We start from the raw sequence: 22,133 nt of genomic DNA on the forward strand, positions 1-22,133 counted from the left end.
GGATCATATAAGATCTAAATATGAGCATTTGATAGTAGGACTTCAAACAGGTATCTTCTTTGTCCAGGAGGGGCAGTGTGTGTGTGTGTGTGTGTGTGTTCCAACACACAAAGGGCAGAACAAAAGAGGAGAAACCTGTCATTGGAAACCCCCCATTCAGGTGTAGTTAGAGTCTTTGACACCTTGTCTTTTACCAGAGTGGTCTTTTACCTTAGTTTGTTTTTGCTATTCTAAGTGTGTCTCGTGATCCATCAGTAACAGAACCATCATCTTTCTTGAAGTTATTGCTCCTCCCTGACCTGCCAAATCCAACTCTGTGCCTCAACAAGTTTTACTTTTCATGTCTACATGGAAGCCCAAGCAAAATCTACCTCAAGCTGGGTTGTATAGCTTACTCTTGATGTAGGTCCCTTTTAGTTGTGCACACAGAACCCCAGCGTCAAGCTACTCTTCATCATTAACACCCTTCACTTCAGAAGCACTACACCAGAACAAAGCCTATGACCTGGATCCAGAGTCCAGCAGGAATCGAGATTTCTAGATTATTCTCTCTCTCTCTCTCTCTCTCTCTCTCTCTCTCTCTCTCTCTCTCTCTCTCTCTCTCTCTTCTCTCTCTGTGAATGCATGCATGTGGAGGTGAGAGAACAACTTTTGGGAGCCAGTTCTCTCCTTCCAATGTGGGTTCTGGAGGTTGAATTCATATTATCAGGTTTGCAAGGCAACCTTTTTTTTGTTGTTGTTTGTTTCTTTTTTTTTTCATTTTGTTTTGTTGAGACAGGGTTTCTCTGTGTAATGGTCCTGGCTGTTCTAGAATTTGCTTTGTAGACTAGACCTAAAACTCATGGATATTTGCCTGCCTCTGCTTCCCATGTGCCATCACCACCTGGCAAAGCAACCTTTTTTAAATTTTATTTTTTTAAAAATTTTAACTTGATGAGCCATCTTTTTGACATTAGATGTTCTTCATCTCCCAGTTCTCTGTTCCTTCTCAGTATGGGCTTCATCTCCACACTGGCCTAAGGTGATTGGTGGTGAGTAGGCCTAGAATCACCACACATCTCATCTTGGAACATTTTAAGAGTAAGACAGCTGGGCGGTGGTGGTGCACACCTTTCATCCCAGCACTTGGGAGCCAGAGGCAGGTGGATTTCTGGAAGTTCAAGGCCAGCCTGGTCTACCAGAGGGAGTCCCAGGACAGCTAGGATTGTTACACAGAGAAGAAACCTTTCTAAAACAAAACAAAACAAAACAAACAAAACAAACCAAAAGGGTAAGACAATCTTTCCTAGAAGTCCTGCCTCTTCTTGAGAAGACTCAGTGGGCCAAAATCCCATTTTTCAAACTAATTACTCAGAGGACTTGGGCATGGCCAAATGTCTGGAAATTGCTATGGTTGTGAAGTGGTTTAGAAGAGGAAGGATGAGGGATGGGACATCAGCTGTCCTAGCAATGGATTAATTGTGAGCCCTCCATTCATCCTAGAAGAAATTCACTGACAGAAAGAACAATGGGATGCTCTGGGCCATTTCATTTTTTCCTCTGGATCTGTGCCCCTCCCTCCCCCAGAAGCCATGAATTCAGCCTGGAGACCAAAATAATGCTGTTTATTCCATGTCAAAGCACAGCCATTCAGTTAGTTCCCTTCCCTCCGAGGCAGTCTTTAGCTTGTCCCACTAGATCTTCAGAGCCATCTCCTCTGCCCCACCCCGAGAAATGGCCAAGTCCCCAGGTCATCCTACCATCTTTTCTCTTCCTGTGCTTTGTCATGTTCCCTTAAAATTGTCTCCTCTCCCTCCACCCTCTCTTCAGTGCCTCACTTCCCCAGTCCTATCTCTTACCCTCCCTCCTATCTCTTCTCCCCTTTTCCCTCAGGAGTCTCCCCCTTTCTATCTTTTCTCTTCTCCTTCAGTCTTGTTCATTCTCCCTGGCCTCTCCGGTTTCAATCTTGTAGTCCCCAGGGCTCTCAGTTTACTTGTCACTGTCCCCATACCTTTGCTTCTTTATGTGACTTCCACTGAGCCTTCCCCATCCCAGCTCTGTCCTTTTCTTGTTTTCTTTCTTGGCTGATCCTGTCTACAGCTCTCCTCATGCATTTTTCTCCAGAGTAATGTCCTTTTAATGTGCCTGGGCCATTAGCACTTCCCACAGGTGTGGCTCCAGGATCTCAGAGACCATAGTCAGCATCCCATAGGATGTAGAAGAGGGCCAAGAGGAGGTCCTTAGATGACTCAAGTGATAAGAAGGGCTGGGATGGCCCATTGGGCTGAGCCCTGTTATCTTTGGGATCAAAGAATATGTTCCTGCCCTCCATGTGGAGGGTAGCAGGCAGGGGTGCACAGGGTCAGGGTTCCTGGGATCTCCCCCAGCAATCTCTGAGCAAATCCATGTGAAACAAGGCTGCCCCTGTGAGGAGACGAGCAGCAAAAAGGTGTCTGCAGGGCAGGTGTCTGGCAGCATGGATCGAGCAGCTGCAGTGTGTCAGGGCCCCATCCAGGAAGAAGTCTGAAGTGCCATCCTTAAGGGCAAAGCCAGTTCCGGTCCAGTGGAAACCTCGGGTTCCGTGCTGTCTGGCGAAGGCCAGCTCCTCGGCTACTAGGTCTGTCAGTTCTGGTCCGCAGGCAGCTCGGAACTTGGCTAGTGGCTCACAGTCCACCCCCTCATCTTTGCAGGGGCGGCAAAACCTCTTTGGCTCTCCTGGGCCTTCTTCACCTCCGTCTTGTACTATCTCCCCTGCAGCCAGGGACTCGACCCTTGTCACTGACCATTCTGGATGACCCTCCAACACAGTCTGCATAGGGGTGGTGCACGGTACACCATTCCCCAGCCCTGGAAGCCTCCCCCCTAAGTCCCCAAATTCCATCTGCTGTCCTTCATTCTTGGAACCCACAGTTCGGGGGCCCCCTTCATCTCCATTTGCTATGCCTGTAGCTCTTGCATCCTCCAGATGAACAACAACGATGTCCTCCAGGCCCCGTCTTCTTTTGACTCGAAACCTCCCACCTCTGTCCTCTGCAATCTCTGATCCTTTCTGCCCCTCACCGCCCCACTGGGGTCCCCTCTGATCTCCATTCTCAGGGACCCACTCTAAGAGCTTCTCCACATGGCCGTCCCCCCACTTCTTCCTAATATCTAGCCCCTTCTCTATGCCAAACTGAGGCCCTTTCCAATCTCGAAGTTTCGTTGGATGTGCCGTCTCCTCTTGCAATTTGATGTCCCTCCAGGGAATTCCTTCAAGACTTTTGGTCTTCTCAGACTCAGCCTGGGTGCCTCTCTGGTCTGTGGACCCCAGCACCCTAACCCTTCCATCCTCCACCTGGGTTCCCCTCCAGTCTCTGACCTCTGGCCCTCTCAAGTGCTCTTTTTCCAGCTGGGCTCCTGTCCCTTCAGGGCCCCTCACCTTCTGATTCTCCAACCAGACTCCTTGACCATCTCTCAACTGTAATCCCTTTCGCTTCTCACTTTCTCGCTCAGACCCTCTCCAGCTGCTGGCCTCTGTACCCCTCACCTTCTCTTTCTCCATCTGTGCCCTATTCCTAGACTCACTCTCCAGCAACACTCTGTCACCATGAGCACCCTCGGAGGCTGCCTCTCCAGTCGCATCAGCCCACTGCATGGCCACTAGGTCGCGAAGGCACTGAGCCACACTGTGTGAAGGGCTGAGGCGGCGAAGAAGTCGCCTACGATGGCCACGCACTAAAGCACAGGCATCCAGGTCACGGGTTGCTTCGTAGGCACGGAAACGTACCCACATGTCGTGGCGGGGTGCCCAGTTATGCTCAAAGTATCTGATGAAGGCAGTTGGAGCCTGGGAACGTAGCTCAGCCAGCGCCTCACTATAAGCTGTATAGGATTTTGAATCTGCTAGGCGGCAGAGGAGTGGCCATAGGTCTGGATCCTCCTGGCTGGCACCGCCCAACTCCTGTGCCTTACTGAACAGAGTCTCCAGACCCTGAGCTCGACAGATCTGCACGCGCGCACACGGCAACAGCTGGCGAACTGCACGCAGCTGCCCAGCCACCTCAGGTCCAGCTGTGAGGCAGCGCACGCGGCCTTTGACGTCCGGAGCGCTTTGCAGCAGGGAGACCAGCATGAACCTCAGCAGGCTAGGCGTGCCGGGGCGCGCCACGCAACAGGCGGTCTGGCGCGCACGTCCTGCGCTGTCCACGCACAGCACTGCCATCAAGTCTAGCGCGCCCTGCAGCCCAGGCAGCCGGTCAACAAGCAGGATGCGCGGGAAGCGCCGCAGCAGCGCCCTGGTGCGTGATGTCAGGAGGAACACCGTTTCCACCATTGCTTGGTCCTCTACAAACACCAGTTTCACCTGCGGGCAAGGGTAGGGAGGCAAGGAAAGAGGTCAGGGCACACTGTGTGTGTGTGTGTGTGTGTGTCCGTGTCCGCTCATGCGCGTCCTGCCCACTTGTTCCCAGGGCACATACTTCCTCTGTAGAAATGCAAATCCATTCGTTCATGCATTTGCATAGAATCTTTTGATTGGCAAGAGACGGTGTAATAAAATCAAAATCAAGTGCTCTTGTAAACTAGTAGCTCTCCTGCGTTTGCGACCAGGACACCCCGATCTGATCTGATAATATTAGGATATTTGTGATACTGTTAGACCCTTTATACTCTTCAGATCTAGTTGCTATTCCTGGAAGCCGAGTGTTATTCCTTCCTACACCCAAGAGCAGTCTATGCAAGGGCCTTAAGACCACCACTACCAGCAACAGGAGCTTCAAGAGACAAGCAACTGCCTGGACCCACTCTGCATCTGCTGGAGCTGAGACTTTGAAGTTGCTTAGACAAGCCTCTCTGGGAGTCCCCATGGCTTTAATTTGAGGGTCACTGGTAAGTAGCAGATAATGGAGGTAGATCAAAAGGTGGTGATTTGAGGCTCTCTTGTCTACCTCATGGCTTGATTTTACCTCCCTGCCTCAGTTTCCTCTTTAACCTCCGTTTCTGCTGGTTTCCTCTTGTAGGAACTGTTTATTCCTCCTAGTGAGGGAGCAGTAGTTAAAAACAAAGCTTTCTAGACCAGATTGCTCCACCCCAGGTCCTGCACCCCCTGCCTTCTGGCAGAGTGGCTTCTGGCAGCTTGAGTCACCTCCATCTCATCTCTAAAATGGCAACAGCAAGTCCTGTTGACTAGAGGAATGAACTGCATTAATGTGTCTTGTATACTACCTGGTGTAAGCAGCATCATTACTAAGGAGTATGTACTTTCTAACAGTCCAAGTTCATAAATGACCACACTGAGTATCTGTTTACAGACTCCCCCAACCCCAAGATAGGGTTTTATGTAGCCATAGGTTGGTCTCAAACTATGTAGTTAAGGATGACCTTGAGAGGCTGGAAAGATGGCTCAGTGGTTAAGAGCATTGCCTGCTCTTCCAAAGGTTCTGAGTTCAATTCCCAGCAACCACATGGTGGCTCACAACCATCTGTAATGAGGTCTGGTGCCCTCTTCTGGCCTGCAGACATACACACAGACAGAATACTGTACACATAATAAATAAATAAATAAATAAATAAATAAATAAATATTTTTAAAAACCAAAACAAAACAAAAAAAGGATGACCTTGAACTTCGGATCCTTCTGCCTACCTTCAAAAATGTGGGATTACAGGCATGTGTCACTACACTTGTTTTATATTAGGTGCTGGGGGTGGAATCCAGGGAACTCTACCAATTGAGCTATATTTCTTTAGTTATTGGGCCAGTCCTGGACTCCTTCAGCCAGCTTCTGTAAGAAATAACACACAGCAGTGGAAACAGAATTTGAATCCAATTTAATCAGAGAACATTCCACAGCCACTCTGCTATAATCCAACCTCATCCTGCAAGACTATTTAAAAAACACTGAATCATGTTCAGCCTTCATAAAATATACTAAAAACGTGGGGACAGGTTGAGTAGATGGCTCAATGGGCAGAATGAGCATGAGGACCTGATTCAAATCCACAGCACCCATATAGAAAACTGGACACAGCTGTAACCCCGGCACTGGGAAGCAAAGACAGATACTGAGAGCCTGGAGACTGCCAGTCTAGCTGAAAACAGTAATTTTCACTTCAGCATGAAATCCTGTCTCAAGGCAATGAGACAGAGATAGAGGAAGGCATGATGCTCTGCTCTAGCTTCTGCATGGATGTGTGCACTCTCATGCTCAGGCACATGCAACATGCTTACACACATATGCATAGCCACACAGGCACACAGGCACACGGGCACACAGGCACACACACACACACAGACACACACACACACACACAAAGACAGATATCTACTAAATAACAGGTTTGGCAGAATTCAAAGAGAAGAAAGACATTGCTTTCCTAACCCTAAAAATCACACATTTAGTACCCCAAAGGATGAGATTTTATATACATATAGTTTTTTTTGAGATATCTCTGTGTAACAGTCCTGGCTGTCCTGGAACTTGCTCTGTAGCCAGGCTGGCCTTGAACTCACTGATATGCTTGCCTCTGCCTCCCAAGTGCTAGGATTAAAGGTGTCTGCTGTCACCACCTGGATATATATATATATATATATATATATATATATATATATATATATATATATTATATATATTCCCCCTTCCCCCCCAAGACAGGCTGTAGCCCTGGCTGTCCTGGAACTTGTTCTGTAAACCAGGCTGGCCTCGAACTCACAAATCCTCCTCCCTCTATCTTCTGTGTGCTGGGATTAAAGGTATGCACCACCATGCCTGGTGAGATTCAATATATTTTAAGAAAAAAATACAGTACGTTTATTAATGACTCAGTTATAATTCTACTACAATATTTTCACACATCGTTGCTTAATTTTAAAAATTATTTTGTGTATTGTTTTTCTGCATGTATGGCTGTGAAGCAAGTGTGTGTCTGGTACCCTTGGAGCCCAGAAGAGGTGTTGGATGCCTGGGAATTAGTTACAGTTATAAGTCTCCAGGTGGGTGCTGGAAATTAAACTGGGTCTTCTGGAAGAGCAGGCAGTGCTCTTAACCACTGACCCAACCCTCCAGCCTCTAGCATTTTAGTGTTGTTTTAATTTGCTTAAAATATGTTTAACTCACATATTTTATTCAGTAGGGCAGGCACATGGAGTTGTTTACATTTCAATTTAAGCTGTGTCATTTCATTGTAATAAACCATTAACTGTGAGTATAAGATGCTTTCTGTGTTTTGTGACTCCTAGTGAATCACTGACACCCAGAGTCACCAAAAGGTCTCCAACAGCACCAGAGGGCTGATTTGCCCAAGTTTTGGCACTAGCAAGTGGTGGGTCTAGGAGATAGGTTCAGGTGTTTAGGAGTGGCAGGGTGTATGCGTGTGTGGGAGAGCTGAATGTGCTGACATTTGATAAAGGTGGTGCTCTATATTGTAAACAAGTTTAGTTTTCTTCCAAACATTTACGGAGCAAACATAATACGCAGAGTACTGCTCTAGGCATGGAAGGGTGTAAATAAGGTGCAACACCGAGTGTGGGACAGGCGGCAAACCAAAGAGAAATACATCTCAAGTTGATGATTCTGGGTGAATGAAGTGTTTAGAAACATTAGTCATGCATGAAGCGGCTTCCCTAGTAGACATCCCTCCAAACCATTTGATAACCCCACAAAACATGCCCTGTAATTACCCACTCCCTCTTTCAGAGAGGAAATTGAGACACAGAGAGGCCAGTTGCTTGTCTGGGTCATCCAGATAGTAACTGTCAGAGATTTGAGTCCACGTGGCTTGGGCATAAGGCCAAACTCACAGGATCTGACTTTGTGCACATTGGTGTGTCTCCAGAGATGGAAAAGCTTAAGGAGCACTATTTCAGGAGTGTGCAGGTAGTGGGTAGAGGCTAGAAATGCTAATAGAGAGACCACAGCACTTATCACTCCCACTCATATGATCAGAGTGGTATCAGTCTCTACTTTGTGCTGAATGGAGGAAAATGAGGGCGTGATGATAGTAGCTAATAGTTAAGATATAAAAGCCCTCTTACTTTCCAGATTCTCTCTTTCTCTGTACCCATTTCACTGCTGTGGAAGAGTGTCATCTACATCATCTAGACAATACATGACATTGCTCTTTTGATATTTTAGCAGCTACACACACACACACACACACACACACACACACACACACACACACACACACTCTCCTTTATCTAAGACCTGCACAGGACTGGGCCCAACAAAGCTCCAGTATGATGGTGGGGAATGACTCAAGAAAACCAGTCCCTCCCCAGAGATGTATAGGCTGTTACTAGTTGCTGGAAACAGCCCCCCCCCAGTCATGTAGCTCCTTGTAAACTTGCCATGTTCCTAAACAAACTCACCAGTTTTTGAAGCTAGTCTTAGGTGGAACTGCTTCTTGGGTATGTTGTTGATGCCCTATCACGGGTGAATACAGATATTTGTTCATCTCCTAAAGCAAAGGTCACACATTCCCTGACACACACACTTAACCCTCACCTGACAACCATATAAAATAGTGTCTATCATCATTGTCATCATCTCATTGTCGTCATCTCATCATCATCATCATCATCATCATCATCATCATCATCATCATCATCATCAATCTACATTTACAGATGAACAAACTGGAGCTCCAAGAACCTAAATTACCTGTTCATAATGCATTCACTCTCCCACAGCTTGTAAACAACACAGCCATAATGTATGGGAAGCTTCCAGAACGTATCAATAGCAATAAATCACACTGCCAGCTTTGACTATATTCCCTCAAAATGGCTGATGGGACATAAACATTGTCAAAACTTGGGGAGGTTGTCTTTGTCCTTTGCATACTGTACTGGTTATTTTTCTCATCACTGTGACCAAATACCTGCTAAGAAACAACTGAGGTGAGGAAGATTTTATTTTGGCTTACAGTTTGAGGGGCTACAGTCCTTCATGGCAGGAGTTGGGATGTGGAGAAGTGTGAAGTGGCTGGTCACCTGTGACTGCAGTTAGGAAGCAGAGCTCCAACAGGAAGTTGGACCAAGCTATAAAGACTGAAGATGCTCCCTCAGTGTCCCACTTCCTTCAGCCATGTTCCATCTCTTTAAGGCTCTACAACATCCCCAAACTGTGTCACATACCAGAGACCATGTGCTCAAGCACATGAGCCTATAGGGGGCATTTCACATTCAAACCATGACAAGTGACTGCAGTTTTCTCTATCCTGGGCACTTAGCATTTGTACTTTATGTGCTTTGCAAGTGAGCAGCATCATGCCTTGCTATGGTCAATGAAATACAAAGAAAAGGGCCAGGAGTTGAGCTTATGCCTTTCAGTACTAGCAGTGTCCCACAATGGTGTATGTGTTACAAGGCTTGTGCTCCTTGGAGCCTTCTGAGGGGTCTTTAGTTCATTGGGGTATGTATCTGAAAGACTGTGACCCCATCTGGCCTTGCAGCTTCTCTGCTTCCCGTCTTGTCAGGGTCTTGAGAAGCTTGCTCTGCCACATGCTCCCCACATGATGTACCATTGTGCCAGGGGCCCAAAGCAATACGGCTGCTGATTCTTGACCCGAACCTCTAGAACTATGAACTAAATGAATCTCTTTACTTTGTTCATGGCCTTGGACATTTGAGTATAGTGATGTAAAGCCAATGCATCTTTACTTAGAAAACTGCTGCAAAGTGAAAGGAATAGATGAACATTGTTATCTAGTCTTGGGATGACAATAAAGAATTCAGAATACTGGCGTGCTTTATAATATAGAACTCTTTTAAAAGAACTTATAAATGAAAGAAATTGAGGGAAACTATGCAAGGGGATGAATTGAGCACCCCACTCTCTCCTCAACTTCTCAAGTGAAAAGATGCCACGTGCAAAACTTACCTTAGAAACTGGAAATCAGGTGAGAAAATGGGTTGTCATCCCACCCACAAGAACTATGAACCCTAAGTGAGCAGGTGGGAAGTACTAGAAACCAGTAGTGGAATACCCCATCAGGACAAGGCAACACAGGACATTCTCATAAGACCAGGTGAGGCTGCTGGAAACCCCGGGTTTCTTCTCTCCCTCTAGGCTGTCACTCTCCCAAGTGACCGGAGGTTTATTCTGTAAATAGGGTAAATGGAAAAGGTTGCTGGCCCTGGGGACAGCAGGCCCACCTGAGAATGAAGGAGGGAGATTCCAAGCTCCATGCAGGGTTGGCATGCATCATGCTGACTGCCAGCTCCAGGCTCTTCCCCACATGGTTGCTAGACTCTGGCAGCCTGGCCTTCACCACCAATCAGAAGGTGGGAAGACTTTTCTCAGGGGACCTGATCAAGCCCCAGAGAAAGAAGGAAAGATGTTGGCATTTGGTATTCTTTAGCATGCAAGGCAAGACAAACCATTTGTGTGCTAGTCATGACAGCATACTACTGCATTCCCAGCAAGAGTTCAAGGTCATCCTTAGATACACAGCCAGTTCCGGGCCAGCCAGGGCTACAATAAGCCGTTGCCTCAAAGAAACAACCAGAAAAAAGAATGCAAATGATGTGTAGAATAGACAGCATTATTGAGTGGTGTGTGTATACACATGCATATGCATGCAGATGCACACATATGCAGGGAGGGTGGGGACAAACGTTAATGGAGTTTTAATCAGCCATAAAGAAGAACAATATTAGCTCATATGTCAATTACAGGGACATAGATGGGCCTGGAGATCATACTAAGCAAGTCAAACTGAAACAGAACAATATTGTGTTTTCTCTCAGATGTACAATCAGAAAGTATACATAATGAAAATCAAGGAGGGTTATTAGGAAAGAGAATGAGGAGTATAACAGGATGGGGAGAGGCAGATGTGGGGTTGGTGACTAAGGTCCAAGTACATAAAACACTTCAACTGATATCTCATGAACTCATAGCTTTGTTACTAGACATGTGTGTGTGTGTGTGTATATATATATATATATATATATATATATATATATATATTACATAAATGCAAACTTACCTGTGCATGTACAACTCTACACTACCTGATGTAAAAGCCATACTAGTGATGATGTCTATTTAAGTTCAATTACTTAAAAACCCCAGTTCTGGGCTGGGGAAATGGAGGAGTTGGTAAAGTGCCTGCCACTAAGTATAGGATCCCAAGTTCAGATGCCTAGAACACACATTAAAAAAATCAGCAGGTGGGGGGGGGGGCTTAGGGAAAGCAGAGACAAGCTCATTGGCCAGATAGCCAGCCTAGTCAAATTAATGAGCTTCAGGTTCAGTGAGAGTCTCTGCTTCAAACAACAGAGGTGGAGGCACCAGGGAGGTGGCTCAGCAGGTCAAAGTGCTCACAACCAAGCCTGAGCACCAGAGTTAGATCCCCAGGACCTATATGGTAGAAGGGAAAAACTGATTCTGGCAAATTGTCCTTTGACCTCTCTCTGCATGCAAGCTGTGGCACAGGTACACCTGCATATCCACCCCCACAAAAAATAAATATAACATTTTTAAAATGTTGGAAAGTAACCAAGGTTAACCTCAGACACATGTGTGTATCCCCCACAATCAACAATAAAAAAATGAAACAAACAGGAACCAATCAACCAACAAACCAAAAACTCAGCTCCTCCTTCATGTTAGTAGTTTTAAATGATCATATGAGGGCAATGGCTACTATCCTGGATAACAGAAATAAAATTACTATCAGTATAGAAAGCTGGGGCTGGAGATGCAGTCCAGAGGTAGAGTGCTTGTCCTGAATCCCCCAGTGAGGGTTTGTGGCATGATTCAATGGTAGAGCACTTGACTAGAATTCTCCAGTGAGGGGCAGGGGTATTGTTCAGTGGTAGAGAACTTGTCTGACATGTAATAGGCCTTGAGTTCTATCCCCAGGAGCACAAAAAGAAACAGAGAGTCAACAGTATCTTACAATTTTTCTGCACACCCCCAGCTTGTTTACAATACTTTTCACTCTACTGCATTATATATCACAGCTTCCTGGGGGGCCAATTCAGGGGCATAATTCTTGGGAACATTCATTAAACAGTGGACTTGTTTATGTACTTTGTTTGCATAGTCCATGTTTAAAAATTTAGATTGCCCCTTCCCTCACCTGTATCCTCTTTTTCCTAGTATGCAACTGACATCCTATCTGGGTGTTTTTGTTTTTGTCGCTAGAACTTCTATAAGGCAGCCAACAGCCATACATGCTGTCTCAATCAACTAAGATGAACTCAGACTCTTATGGTACTGGTTGCATTTCAAGTGCTCATTGGCTATGCATGTCTAGGGCTCCCATATAATGTAACACAGAATCAGAGAGTCTGCACTGGGTAGAAAGTTGTTGGGCAGCTTGCACTAACGGGTGTTCTGTGGCTGCACCTTAAGCACTCTACCAGGTGCTTACTGAATAAACGGATGAAGGAATGATGTGTGGCAAGAGGATGAATGAACAATCCATGAAATCTGTCAGTGTGTTTTTTCCCTCCCAATGCTGTCTCCTGTGCGACCCTACCTTGGCCTCCGGATCTGTGCGGAAGAGCCCCTCAAGCACTTGCAGGGCATCCAGGACCCCGTGGTCTGGGCCCTTGCAGTGGGACAGCAGGCGGCGCACATCAGCAGGGGCCACAAACTGCTTGGAGATCTGGTTGGTGATGCGGACAGGCAGGCAGGCATTGGCCAGCAAGTGGCCCGGGCGGAAGTGGTAGGCGAACTCGCGTGGGCAGGCAGGGTGCGAGTGGGTCAGCTGGCACTCAGACACCACGAGTCGATCCCGCAAAGGGCTCAGCTTGACAGTGATGAAGGCTGGGCAGCTGGGCTGGGGAGGCCTGCAGAGGGAACCACCAGCGCCTCTGTCACAACCCTCTGTGCATTCTCAGTTCTGTTTGTTTTTTTTCTCCCCCTCCCTCCCACCTCTCTCCTCCTCTCATTAAGTTTCAAGGACAGAGAAGAGTGGAGAGCCTTAAGAATATATCAGCTGGGTGAATTTGTATAAGTCTCTGTGTTTCATTTTCTCTGTCTGGTAATAGGATCCTTGTGTGGCTGAAAAAGAATTGACATGCTTAAGACCCCCCAAAAGACTGAACTAGCATATACAACATAGTAAGCACTACACATTGGTAAAAAGTTTTACACCTCCACACCCAGCTCTGTCCAGTGACTGACCATATACCTTATTACATGACCACCAGAAAATCTTAGCAATAAAATACTCAGGGGCTGGTAAGAGATGACTCAGTGGGTAAGGACACTTGCCACCAGGACTGATGACCTGAGTTGGATTCTCAGAACCCACTTGGTGGAAGGAGAGAACAGACTCCTACAAACTGTTCTCTGACTGCTATGCATATGTGCACACACATGTATGCACAGACACACATGCAATAAGTAAAGAAATATAGTATCACAGAAAAACACTTCAGATTGTCTTGTATCTGCTTCTGGTTTCACAATACCATCTCCAGATGAGGCCTTAATGAATTCTCCCTTTCCTCTGTACTCAGAGGCAATCACTACCTGCAATTATGTCTTTTGCCTTGCCAGGTTTTCAAAACCACAAGCAATGAGTTGTATAGTCCTGCTTTCAAACCTTGTATATCCAGTTACTTTACTCTTTCTAGAGGTAGGAATGTCACCTGAGTCCAGGAATTCCAGACTAGACTGGGCAGTGCAGCCAGAACTCTTAAATAAACCAACAAATGAAAACAGGAAACTTCAAGAATTGAGACTGATAACAGTTCCCATCATGCAGTACCTGCCATAGATGTGTCAAGGACACTTTGAAGAACCCGGGCAGTACCTACCTATGGAATCCTGTATCTTAAGATCCCAATCAACATGACTGCCTGCATCTAGGCAACAAAAGACACTTATTGGCATGTACACAACAGGACTATGTATAACAGCCAGAACCTGAAACCCAGATCAACAGCAATGCGTCAAGAAAACAGCCTTTGATATACACTTAAAAATGTGACACCAAACAACACTAAGAACCAACTAACCATTACCATCTCCAATGTGGATGTACCTCAACAAAGTCAGGAACAGAAGAGCAGCCCATTGTGGGATTCTCATCTGTGTTAAATATAAATGCAGACTAAGTTCACCTCTACTGCTAGACTTGAAAGTAGTGGCCTTTTTAGACACCTGGTCTAGTTCTAGAATTTTTATGCATGCATTTTATTTTGGCAAAGTCATCATGTTGAAAATGCATAGTGTATATGTTTTTCTATATGTGTGTTGCACTTTGGAAAGAAACTCTTTGTTTTGTGAGAAAACTGGTACCCCATCACGTGTCCACATCCTAGTTATCAAAACTATATATGTCACCTAACATTCAAGGGACTTTCAGATGTGATTAAGTATCTTGAAATGGGACAGTTATGGATTGTAGTAGTGGTGAGGAGACTGATATCATCATCAGGATCTTTATGAGGGAGAAAAGAAAGTAAAAGATTCAGGGAAAGGATCAGAGCACTTGTGTGGGCTCCAAAGGCTGGAAGAATAGGATTCTTGTCCCCACACCTCCAGGAGCATAGCCCAGGAGGATCAGGAATTCAAGGTCATCCTCAGCTGCACAGCAAGCTCAAAGTTAGCCTGGTCTACATGGGAACCTGTCTCAATAAAAAAAAAAAAAAAAAAATTTAAGCCATTGTATTTATGGTAGTTGGTTGCAAAACAGGAGACAAAGACAATGGGCACCTTCTGTGCTTCCTTTGAAGACTATTATAGATCTTCCCAGGCTTTCTGCATGCTGACTAATGCTCCATTTCACGACCCTGACAATTATTAAAAGACTTTACAGTCATTCAAATAGATATCTAAAAGCATACCTCTTTGTATGAGTGGTTCTCGAACTGTGGAGCAAATCCCTTTGCATGGAATCAATTTTGGGAGTTATAATTAGTATTGTAAAGAATGAATAGGAATTACAAATCAGTATTTGGGTTTGATCCCAGGATCTTAAAAAAATCAGTGTGTTCATAATAATAGTATGTAAATTGACATCTTCCTGAAAGAGGGTTCTGCAGTATTTCTCTATGGAGTAGTGCTTTTCCCCTGGCAGGGTTTTACCTATAGAATAGTGGTTGGCAAACATTTCGTGCCAAGAGTCAGACAGCAGATATATTTCAAAAGATACATTATATACACACACACATACACACACACACACAATACATATACAAATCAACAGAATGGTTGTGTTTCAATAAAACGTCATGATTTTCAGGCTGAAAGAAGCTCCAAAGTTTCTTAGTTTTATGATCCCTGTAACATATACAGCCTGCTATGTAGTAGGGAAGTCACAGTCCCTTGGTAATCTAGTAAATGTCAGCAGAAGATCCCCCAATATGGTCTTCCATTGTCTCCAAATCTCTCATGAGACAGGTGTTTGGCCTCAGGATCAACAGCATAATGAAAAGTTCCTTTGAGACACTTCTTTTCTCTATATGCACACTGAAGAAGCCAGCAGATCAAAAAGAAAAAAAAATCTAAATAACTTGAGACTTTCCCCCTTTTTAAAATAATAAAATCAAAAGTTAGAAAAGTAATCTATTTTGGTGTTTGAGACATAGTCATGCTGTGCAACCTATGCTGGCCTTGAATTCTCCCTGCTTCAGTGCTGGAACCAGAAAATTCATAAGTAAATATATTATAATAAATAAATAAACCAAACATATAGGCCCCACAGTGGTACCAGGTGAAAGCAACACGCAGCCACATTTGATCTACCAAAAATGGTACATTCCCGAGATCTACCCGTTTGTTTTCTAAGGCGAGGTCACTGTCATTTGTTGGAATCTGGCCTGATCCCTTTGATCCTGGGTGGTTTCTGCTCCTAGATCAGGTCTCCGTTCAGAGGATGCCACTTCCTCTGTGAAGGCATTCATATTGACAGAAAACACATGTTCTCTGTGGGGTCCTGGCATCTCACATAACAAAGTATGGATGCCTAAATGTGTCATTTTTCTGGGCATATAGTGGTGGCATATAATGCCAGCACCTCTAAATGCAAATTTGGATAAGAATTACCCATTTTATCCATTACTAGAGTATCATCTGGCCCCCAAAGAAGTTCAGCAAATATATATAGTGGTTCTACCTGTAGATCTCCCAATTTTAGATCAGTCAGTCGGAAAAAGAAAAACTGCAAACCATCTGTACTGCATGCATATATACATACTTTCCTTGTTATGTTTCCCCAGCAGCACAACACAATTAAGCACATGAATGCAGTAGGCATTGCAGTCATCTATAGGTATTTAAATTTCACAGGAAGATAGGCATGGTTTACATGAAAATGCTACACAATTTGAGCACCTGTGGACTCTGCTGTTTGGGGATCAATTCACAGATATCAAAGACAACTGTACACTGAATGAATCACTGAACCCCACCTAAACACCTGGCAACGCATTCAGCCACCCTTCTCATCTCATCAAAACCACTCATCACTATACCCTGCTTGTTATGTTTTCAAAACATCTCTGGACCATCCATGGTTTTGTTTTTCCATGTCTACAGCCACCAACCTAATATTCTTTCCTCCTTCATAAAATCATTTTTTTCTCATCCAAAAGTAAATAGTGTTCCCTTCTTGTTCATTTTTAAATTAAAAAAAAAAACTGTGTCAGGGCAGATGTGCAGCTCAGGATAACTTGTGGGAGTCATTTTTTTCATTCTACTATCTAGATCCCTGGGATCAAACTTAGGTGGTCAGATTCGGAAGTAAGCACCTTTACTCACTGAGCCATCTCACTGGCCCAACATAATCATTCTTCATCTTGTAGATTTTAAAGACTTTGTGTTTTTAAAGGCTGGGATATGTTGGGAAGAGTTAAGGAATACAGTCCTACAGGAAAAGTGTTAGGGGAAATGACATTGGTGCTGGAGAGCAGGAGGTATTTGGAGGGCAACTTAAGGCCACTGGATCTATGGAAAGTGTGATTCTCAAATACTCCCCAGATACTCAGCCTCCTCCTTTGACTCTCAACCCTGTCCTCCAGACCACGGCCCATATGTGAAGTGTGATTCCCCTCTGTATGCTGTAAATACGTTTTATTACCATTGGTTAATAAAGAAGGTGCTTTGGGCCTGTGACAGGGTAGAATAGAGCTAGGCAGGGAAAACTAAACTGAATGCCGGGAGAAAGAAGGCAGAGTCAGAGAGACGCAATGCAGCTGCCCAAGGAAAAAAATGTCCGCAGGAATAATAGGAATGGGTTAATTTAAGATGTAAGAGCTAGCTAGAAATATGCTTAAGCTATTGGCCAAATAGTATTGCAATTAGTATTATTTCGGGTCTAGCCAGCCAGGAAATGAACGAGCAGCCTTTGTCTACACACATGAATGAGACTTTCCTAAATTAGTACTGACTTTGTCCACAGCCTTTCGGAACTTCTCAGTATCACAGGAATGAAGTCTCAGTCCCTGGACTCAGCACTGCCAAGTCCTGATTTTGACACCAATCCTGTTAGGGACTTAAAGCAATGGCCTGTCCCTAGATTGTGGTACTTGAGAGGGCCCGCTCTGAGCAACTGGGCAGGTTCAAGAGCTCAGAAATGATGAGTTCAAATCAGTGTCCCCAAACTAGCCAATGACCCTTGCATCACAGAGCTCTACTCTGTCCACTAGGTCATCAGGCTCAAATCAAGGCAACAGTCTGTCTCCACAGCTATGCAACCCCTGCCCAATGACTCTTCCTGGCATTTGTAGAATGCCTGGGACAGTAACTACAGATAGTAAACACCATATGTTAAAAAACTGTACTTGCCCAAGTGTATAAATAAACTTTCCAAGGACCTTTTTACTTGGCATCTCTTCTAGAAACCCTTCTAGAACCTCTCCTAAGATTCCAAATACAAGATGGCTCAGTGGGTAAGGGTGCTTGCTGTCAAGCCAAGCCGAAGGGATCCTTGGTACCCACATGGAGTTAGGAGAGAATTGACTCCCTCGAGTTGTTCTATGACTTCTGCACCTAGACTGTGGCATGCTTCCTCCCTTTTCCACAAAATAAATACATGTAAACAAAAAAGATTTTAAGTAGAGTGGACCCCTTTTTGTTTCCTTTTATCCATCTCTCATTTCCACTCTCAATTTGATGCTCGCTACTCTATATGGCTATTTGAAATTTCTCTCTTCCTTTCTGCGTTGTTTTTTCTTTCCTCCCTTTCATTCCCTTTGCCTTTGTCTCCTTCATTAGTTTCTGAGTAGTTCAAGAGGTGAGATAGTCAACTCTGGTCTGAAAACACCCAGTAAAGAACACAGACACACAAGAAGTCCTTAGTAAATGGCTGCTAAATGCTGAATTTGGTCCTGCTAGCAAAGGCAGAGACTGGGTTAGCCCTGTCCTTTATGAAAGTGCTCCCTCTCTAGATAGTTGTGTGAGGACATGAGCTTGATGCTGCTCTGGTATTAGACCTTTGAATCTCGGCTTCTAGAATAAGGAAGAAGCTAGAGCATACCTCCACAACAAACCTTGAAATACCTTGGGTAAGAACAGCTGTGGAGTGTTACCCTGTGTGGGATGTCCACCCAAACAATTAACAGATATTAATTCATTGATTTGAAACCTATGTCACAGATACTTCTGTGTTCCTTATTTTCTAAAGGAGCAAGCAGAGGCCCAGGAGGGTGGAGTTATTTCCTCCATGACTACAGTCATAGGCAGACACCAGTCCCGCGTTTATGCCCCTACTTTGGTAACAACTGTCACTTAACTGGCTGCCCTGGGTGTCAAGCATGGGGCAAATGCCTTCTTATTCATACTCATGTATCCTCACAATGGTCCTGGGAAGCAGGTATACATGTGACAGCCCCATTCCAGGGATGTGAAAACTGAGGTTTGGAGGTGTGAAATCTATCGCTTAATGGTACCTCACTTTAATAAGCAGTACAGTTGGAGTCTATGCCCAAAGGTATAGTCTGTATTCTTAAAGTCTTACACACACACATACACACACACTAGAGCTGGCACCTGGCAGCCAGCCCAAAGGAACTGCCTATGTTCTTAAGCACTCTGCTATTATCCATGGCCTCAAACTATCAGTCTCAATCTTTCTCTTTATCTCCCCTCCCCCACTCACACACCTAAGACAGGCAGGATAAAGCAGAGGCAGCTCTGAGTATGAGGCAGTAAAGAGAACAGGAACAAGCAGGAACTCTCAAGGCCTATCTCAGCAGCTGACCATCTGCTATCCAGAAGCACGGTTTTGTCTTGTCCTACATTCGATGAAGACTGGAGACATACCAATGAGAACATCCCCAGCCCTGACCAGCCCTGAGAGACCTTCTTGGACTGTCAACCAGTCATCTGGTGGCACTACACATTTGCCAGGACCTACCTGCATGCTTATTCTGCTAACATCAATCCTCCTGGCCAGTCAAAAATTTACAGATGGGCAGATTTTAGTCTGAAATGACCCCAGCTCCCAGCACAGGATCTGGCTCTACATTGAATACAGATATCTGCCTGTCTTGTGGCTTTCCTTGCAGTTCAGACTCCCAGGTTGCTCTTCATAGGCCTGCAAAACCTGGTTAGTGCAAACCCTGGCCCTCTTACTTCTCTGGCTGGTTCTGGTATTTGGGGAACCAATTCTCCCATTTCAGCTTGTTTCATTGTGTTTTCACTCTCTTTCATGGCCTCTACTAGGCCCTGAATATCAAGCATGAATTATTTTATAGTGATTATGTTTGTCCCCTGGCTCAGTTTCTCTCCTTGTCTCAGAAAGTGTCCTTCCTTGATCTGTTCTGCTTGGCCTCTCTGTACTTGGCAGAGCCAATGGCTTCTTTCCCTGATACTGAATCTGTGGGTAGGAAGCTGTCTGGCTCACCCGACTCCCCTCCCCCTGCAGGGTCACAGCTCAGGATCACGCACCACGCTGTGGACTGGTTGGGCATGCGCACATCCTTGCACACCAGCAGCACGTAGCTGTACTTGAGCACGTGGATGAGCCTGTAGAGAGGGGGCGCACTGGCCCAGGGGCTGCGTGCCACATGTGTGGAGCTCTTCACCGAGAAGACCACCAGCCGTTGCTGGCACCACTTGTCGAAGAAGCGGCTGAATTCAGCCCATGAGAAGAAGGTTCGATCCAACAATTCCTGTTCCTCCTTCTGCACTGCTGTGCCTGGTGGGGGTTCTGACAGCTCCATCCTGGGGCCCTGAGTGGAAGTGGGAAGAACTGGACATCAGACCCATCCCCACCTGGGTTACCCCATTTTTCCCTATTCAGACTGTCTAACCAGCTGCTGATGCCTCGTATATATCTCTGGGTGGATCAAAGTGGTCTTACTGTTTGGTTTCCATAAAGGAATCTCCATCCCATTTTTGTGGTCTACCTTCCCTAGGTCCAGCTGGCACTTCATTTCTATTCTAGTCCCAGTTGCCTTAAATGTGATCTCTAGGTACAAGGGAATCAGTTCTAAATATTTACCCTCAGCTCAGCTGTGGACATCTTTGCAGATGTATTCCTAGTCTCTGGCTAAGATTTCTCCTTATTCCAGATGTGTCTCCTGCCCCTGGTGATAACTTTTAGTGGTCCCATTCATCTGGAACTTCTTTTTCCCACGAGTCTACGTTTGACTGTAACTCATGTCTACCTTCATAGCTAGGCATGGATTTCAAACCCCAGCTATATTCTTTATACACCCTGGCTTCCTCTTCCCCTAGATTTATCAGATATGCAGCTGTTGCCCCTAAGATATAACCGCCTTAAATTGCTACATTGATCTGTGGCTTCTGCTTCCCAGGGATGCTCTTATTTTCAGATGTCCTTCCCAAGTCCTGTCATGGGCCATTAGTCTACAGGGGTGTGGCCCACTTGTGGCCAATTGAACTCAGAAGTGTCACCAACAGTCATCTGTGGTTCATACTCCTCGTAAGACTTACTCTCCTCCTGGGTTAAGTTGCAGCCCCCTCTTCCCAGCAATAACTACTATTCTCAATGTCTTTGTTCTGGATTTGGCCCCTTGTCCTCAGATGGGCTTCTTCACCCCTGATGCTCCCCCCCACGTTCAGCTGAGCCTTCCCTCCCTCGCGCAGCCCCTTCTAGTTGATTCCCAGCTCCCCAGATCCTTCCAGCCCGTCTCACCACCGCCCCTCCCGGCCTGACCATCCTACACAGCGGTGCTTCTCCACTCCCCAAGCTGTGCACCCTTCCCGCCCCCTCCCCCTCAACTCACCTACCCAACCCGGAGCAGCGTCCACCTCCCACAATGCCCCGCGCCCAAGCCCGGCCCGGCCCTTGCTCCCGGGATGCCCCGCGCGATCTCCCGCCTTTCTTCCCGCAGTGTCTGGCAAGGCAGCTTTTCACCAACCCTTTTCCTATCCCCGCCTGTCACCCTTACGACCTCGCAGCCTCACCGGCTCGTCCACGGGGAGGACAGGCTCCGGGCCGCTTCCCAGCATGCTGTGCGGGACAGCGCCCCTCCCCTCCCCGTCCCATTTCTAGGCTGCCTCATGCTCCGGAGACTACAACTCCCAGCAGCCTTCCGGCGATAATGGCGCTGCGTGAGGCGCCCGGGACCCACCCTCTGCTGTCTCCACCCTCAACCCCGCCCGCCAGAGTCTGCGCGCGAAATCCGTGTGGCGCGAATTTCGGGTTTTCCGGTTCGCGTCGCCGAGCAAGCAAGTCCGGCATCTGGTGAGGTGACTCGAAAGGCAAGTGGGGTCGTGGGAGCGGGGCTGGGGCTGGGGCTGGGGCGGGGGAGCGGCGAGCGTCCCGAGCGCTCGTCGCTGGTGAACTTCGCCGGCTCTGGGGCGGGGAGCGGAACGAGCGTGGGGGCGTCGCGGCGGCAGAGGGCGCGGGGAGAGAGCAACAAGGAGCCGGTGTGGAGGGAGAGCTGCCGGCTGGCTCGCGGACGGGGCCCGCAGCAGGTTGAAAGTGTCGCGTCTGCTGAGGACTGGAGGCCTTGAAAGGGGCGGGACCCGCGGCGGAGGGGCGGGGAGAAAGGCCGGTGGTGGGCGTGGCCACGGGCGTTGAAAGCGTCGGGTGAGGAGGGGCGGCCTGGGGCTGCAGGGAAGGTTTCAGTGTTGCTGTGTTAACCCTGGACGCCAGCTGTCCATCACTGTAAGATGCTAGACGGAATGGGGCCGCATGGAGTCTTGTAGTGAGAGCAAGGTGACGTTACTGGTTAGATAGCGCTCCTCTGTGAACACGAGAGAAGCTTGGTGTGATGAGTGTCAAGGTAAAAGGTG

The 22,133-nt window shown here is 46.5% G+C and overlaps 2 protein-coding genes across 7 annotated transcripts in view; one reads left to right on the plus strand and one right to left on the minus strand.

Annotated features, from left to right (window-relative positions):
• Window positions 1-1,596: 1,596 nt before the first annotated feature.
• Window positions 1,597-21,346, minus strand: Zswim9 (zinc finger SWIM-type containing 9). 2 transcript variants are annotated; one of them, XM_057755505.1, is made up of 4 exons: window positions 21,300-21,346; window positions 19,815-20,098; window positions 12,451-12,763; window positions 1,597-4,321 (listed from the first exon to the last, which is right to left on the minus strand). In XM_057755505.1, the coding sequence occupies exons 1-4, from the start codon at window positions 21,342-21,344 to the stop codon at window positions 2,342-2,344; spliced, it is 2,622 nt and encodes an 873-aa protein (XP_057611488.1). In that variant the 5' UTR covers window positions 21,345-21,346; the 3' UTR covers window positions 1,597-2,341. The 2 variants fall into 2 exon arrangements, with proteins under 2 accessions (XP_057611488.1, XP_057611495.1); XM_057755512.1 differs by lacking the exon at window positions 21,300-21,346 and adding an exon at window positions 21,119-21,138.
• Lig1 (DNA ligase 1) overlaps window positions 21,266-22,133 on the plus strand; it is a 31,464-nt gene continuing 30,596 nt past the window's right edge. For 2 of the 5 annotated variants that reach the window (XM_057755462.1, XM_057755469.1), the window contains exon 1: window positions 21,955-22,056. In XM_057755462.1, the coding sequence (XP_057611445.1) occupies window positions 22,033-22,056 (24 nt within the window). In that variant the 5' untranslated portion in view covers window positions 21,955-22,032. Of the gene's footprint in view, window positions 21,597-21,944; window positions 22,131-22,133 lie in introns of those variants that run through there. The other 3 variants (XM_057755485.1, XM_057755477.1, XM_057755494.1) reach the window with 3 other exon arrangements.

Source organism: Chionomys nivalis, chromosome 2 (genome assembly GCF_950005125.1).
Source record: "Chionomys nivalis chromosome 2, mChiNiv1.1, whole genome shotgun sequence".
NCBI classification, from domain to species: Eukaryota; Metazoa; Chordata; class Mammalia; order Rodentia; family Cricetidae; genus Chionomys; species Chionomys nivalis.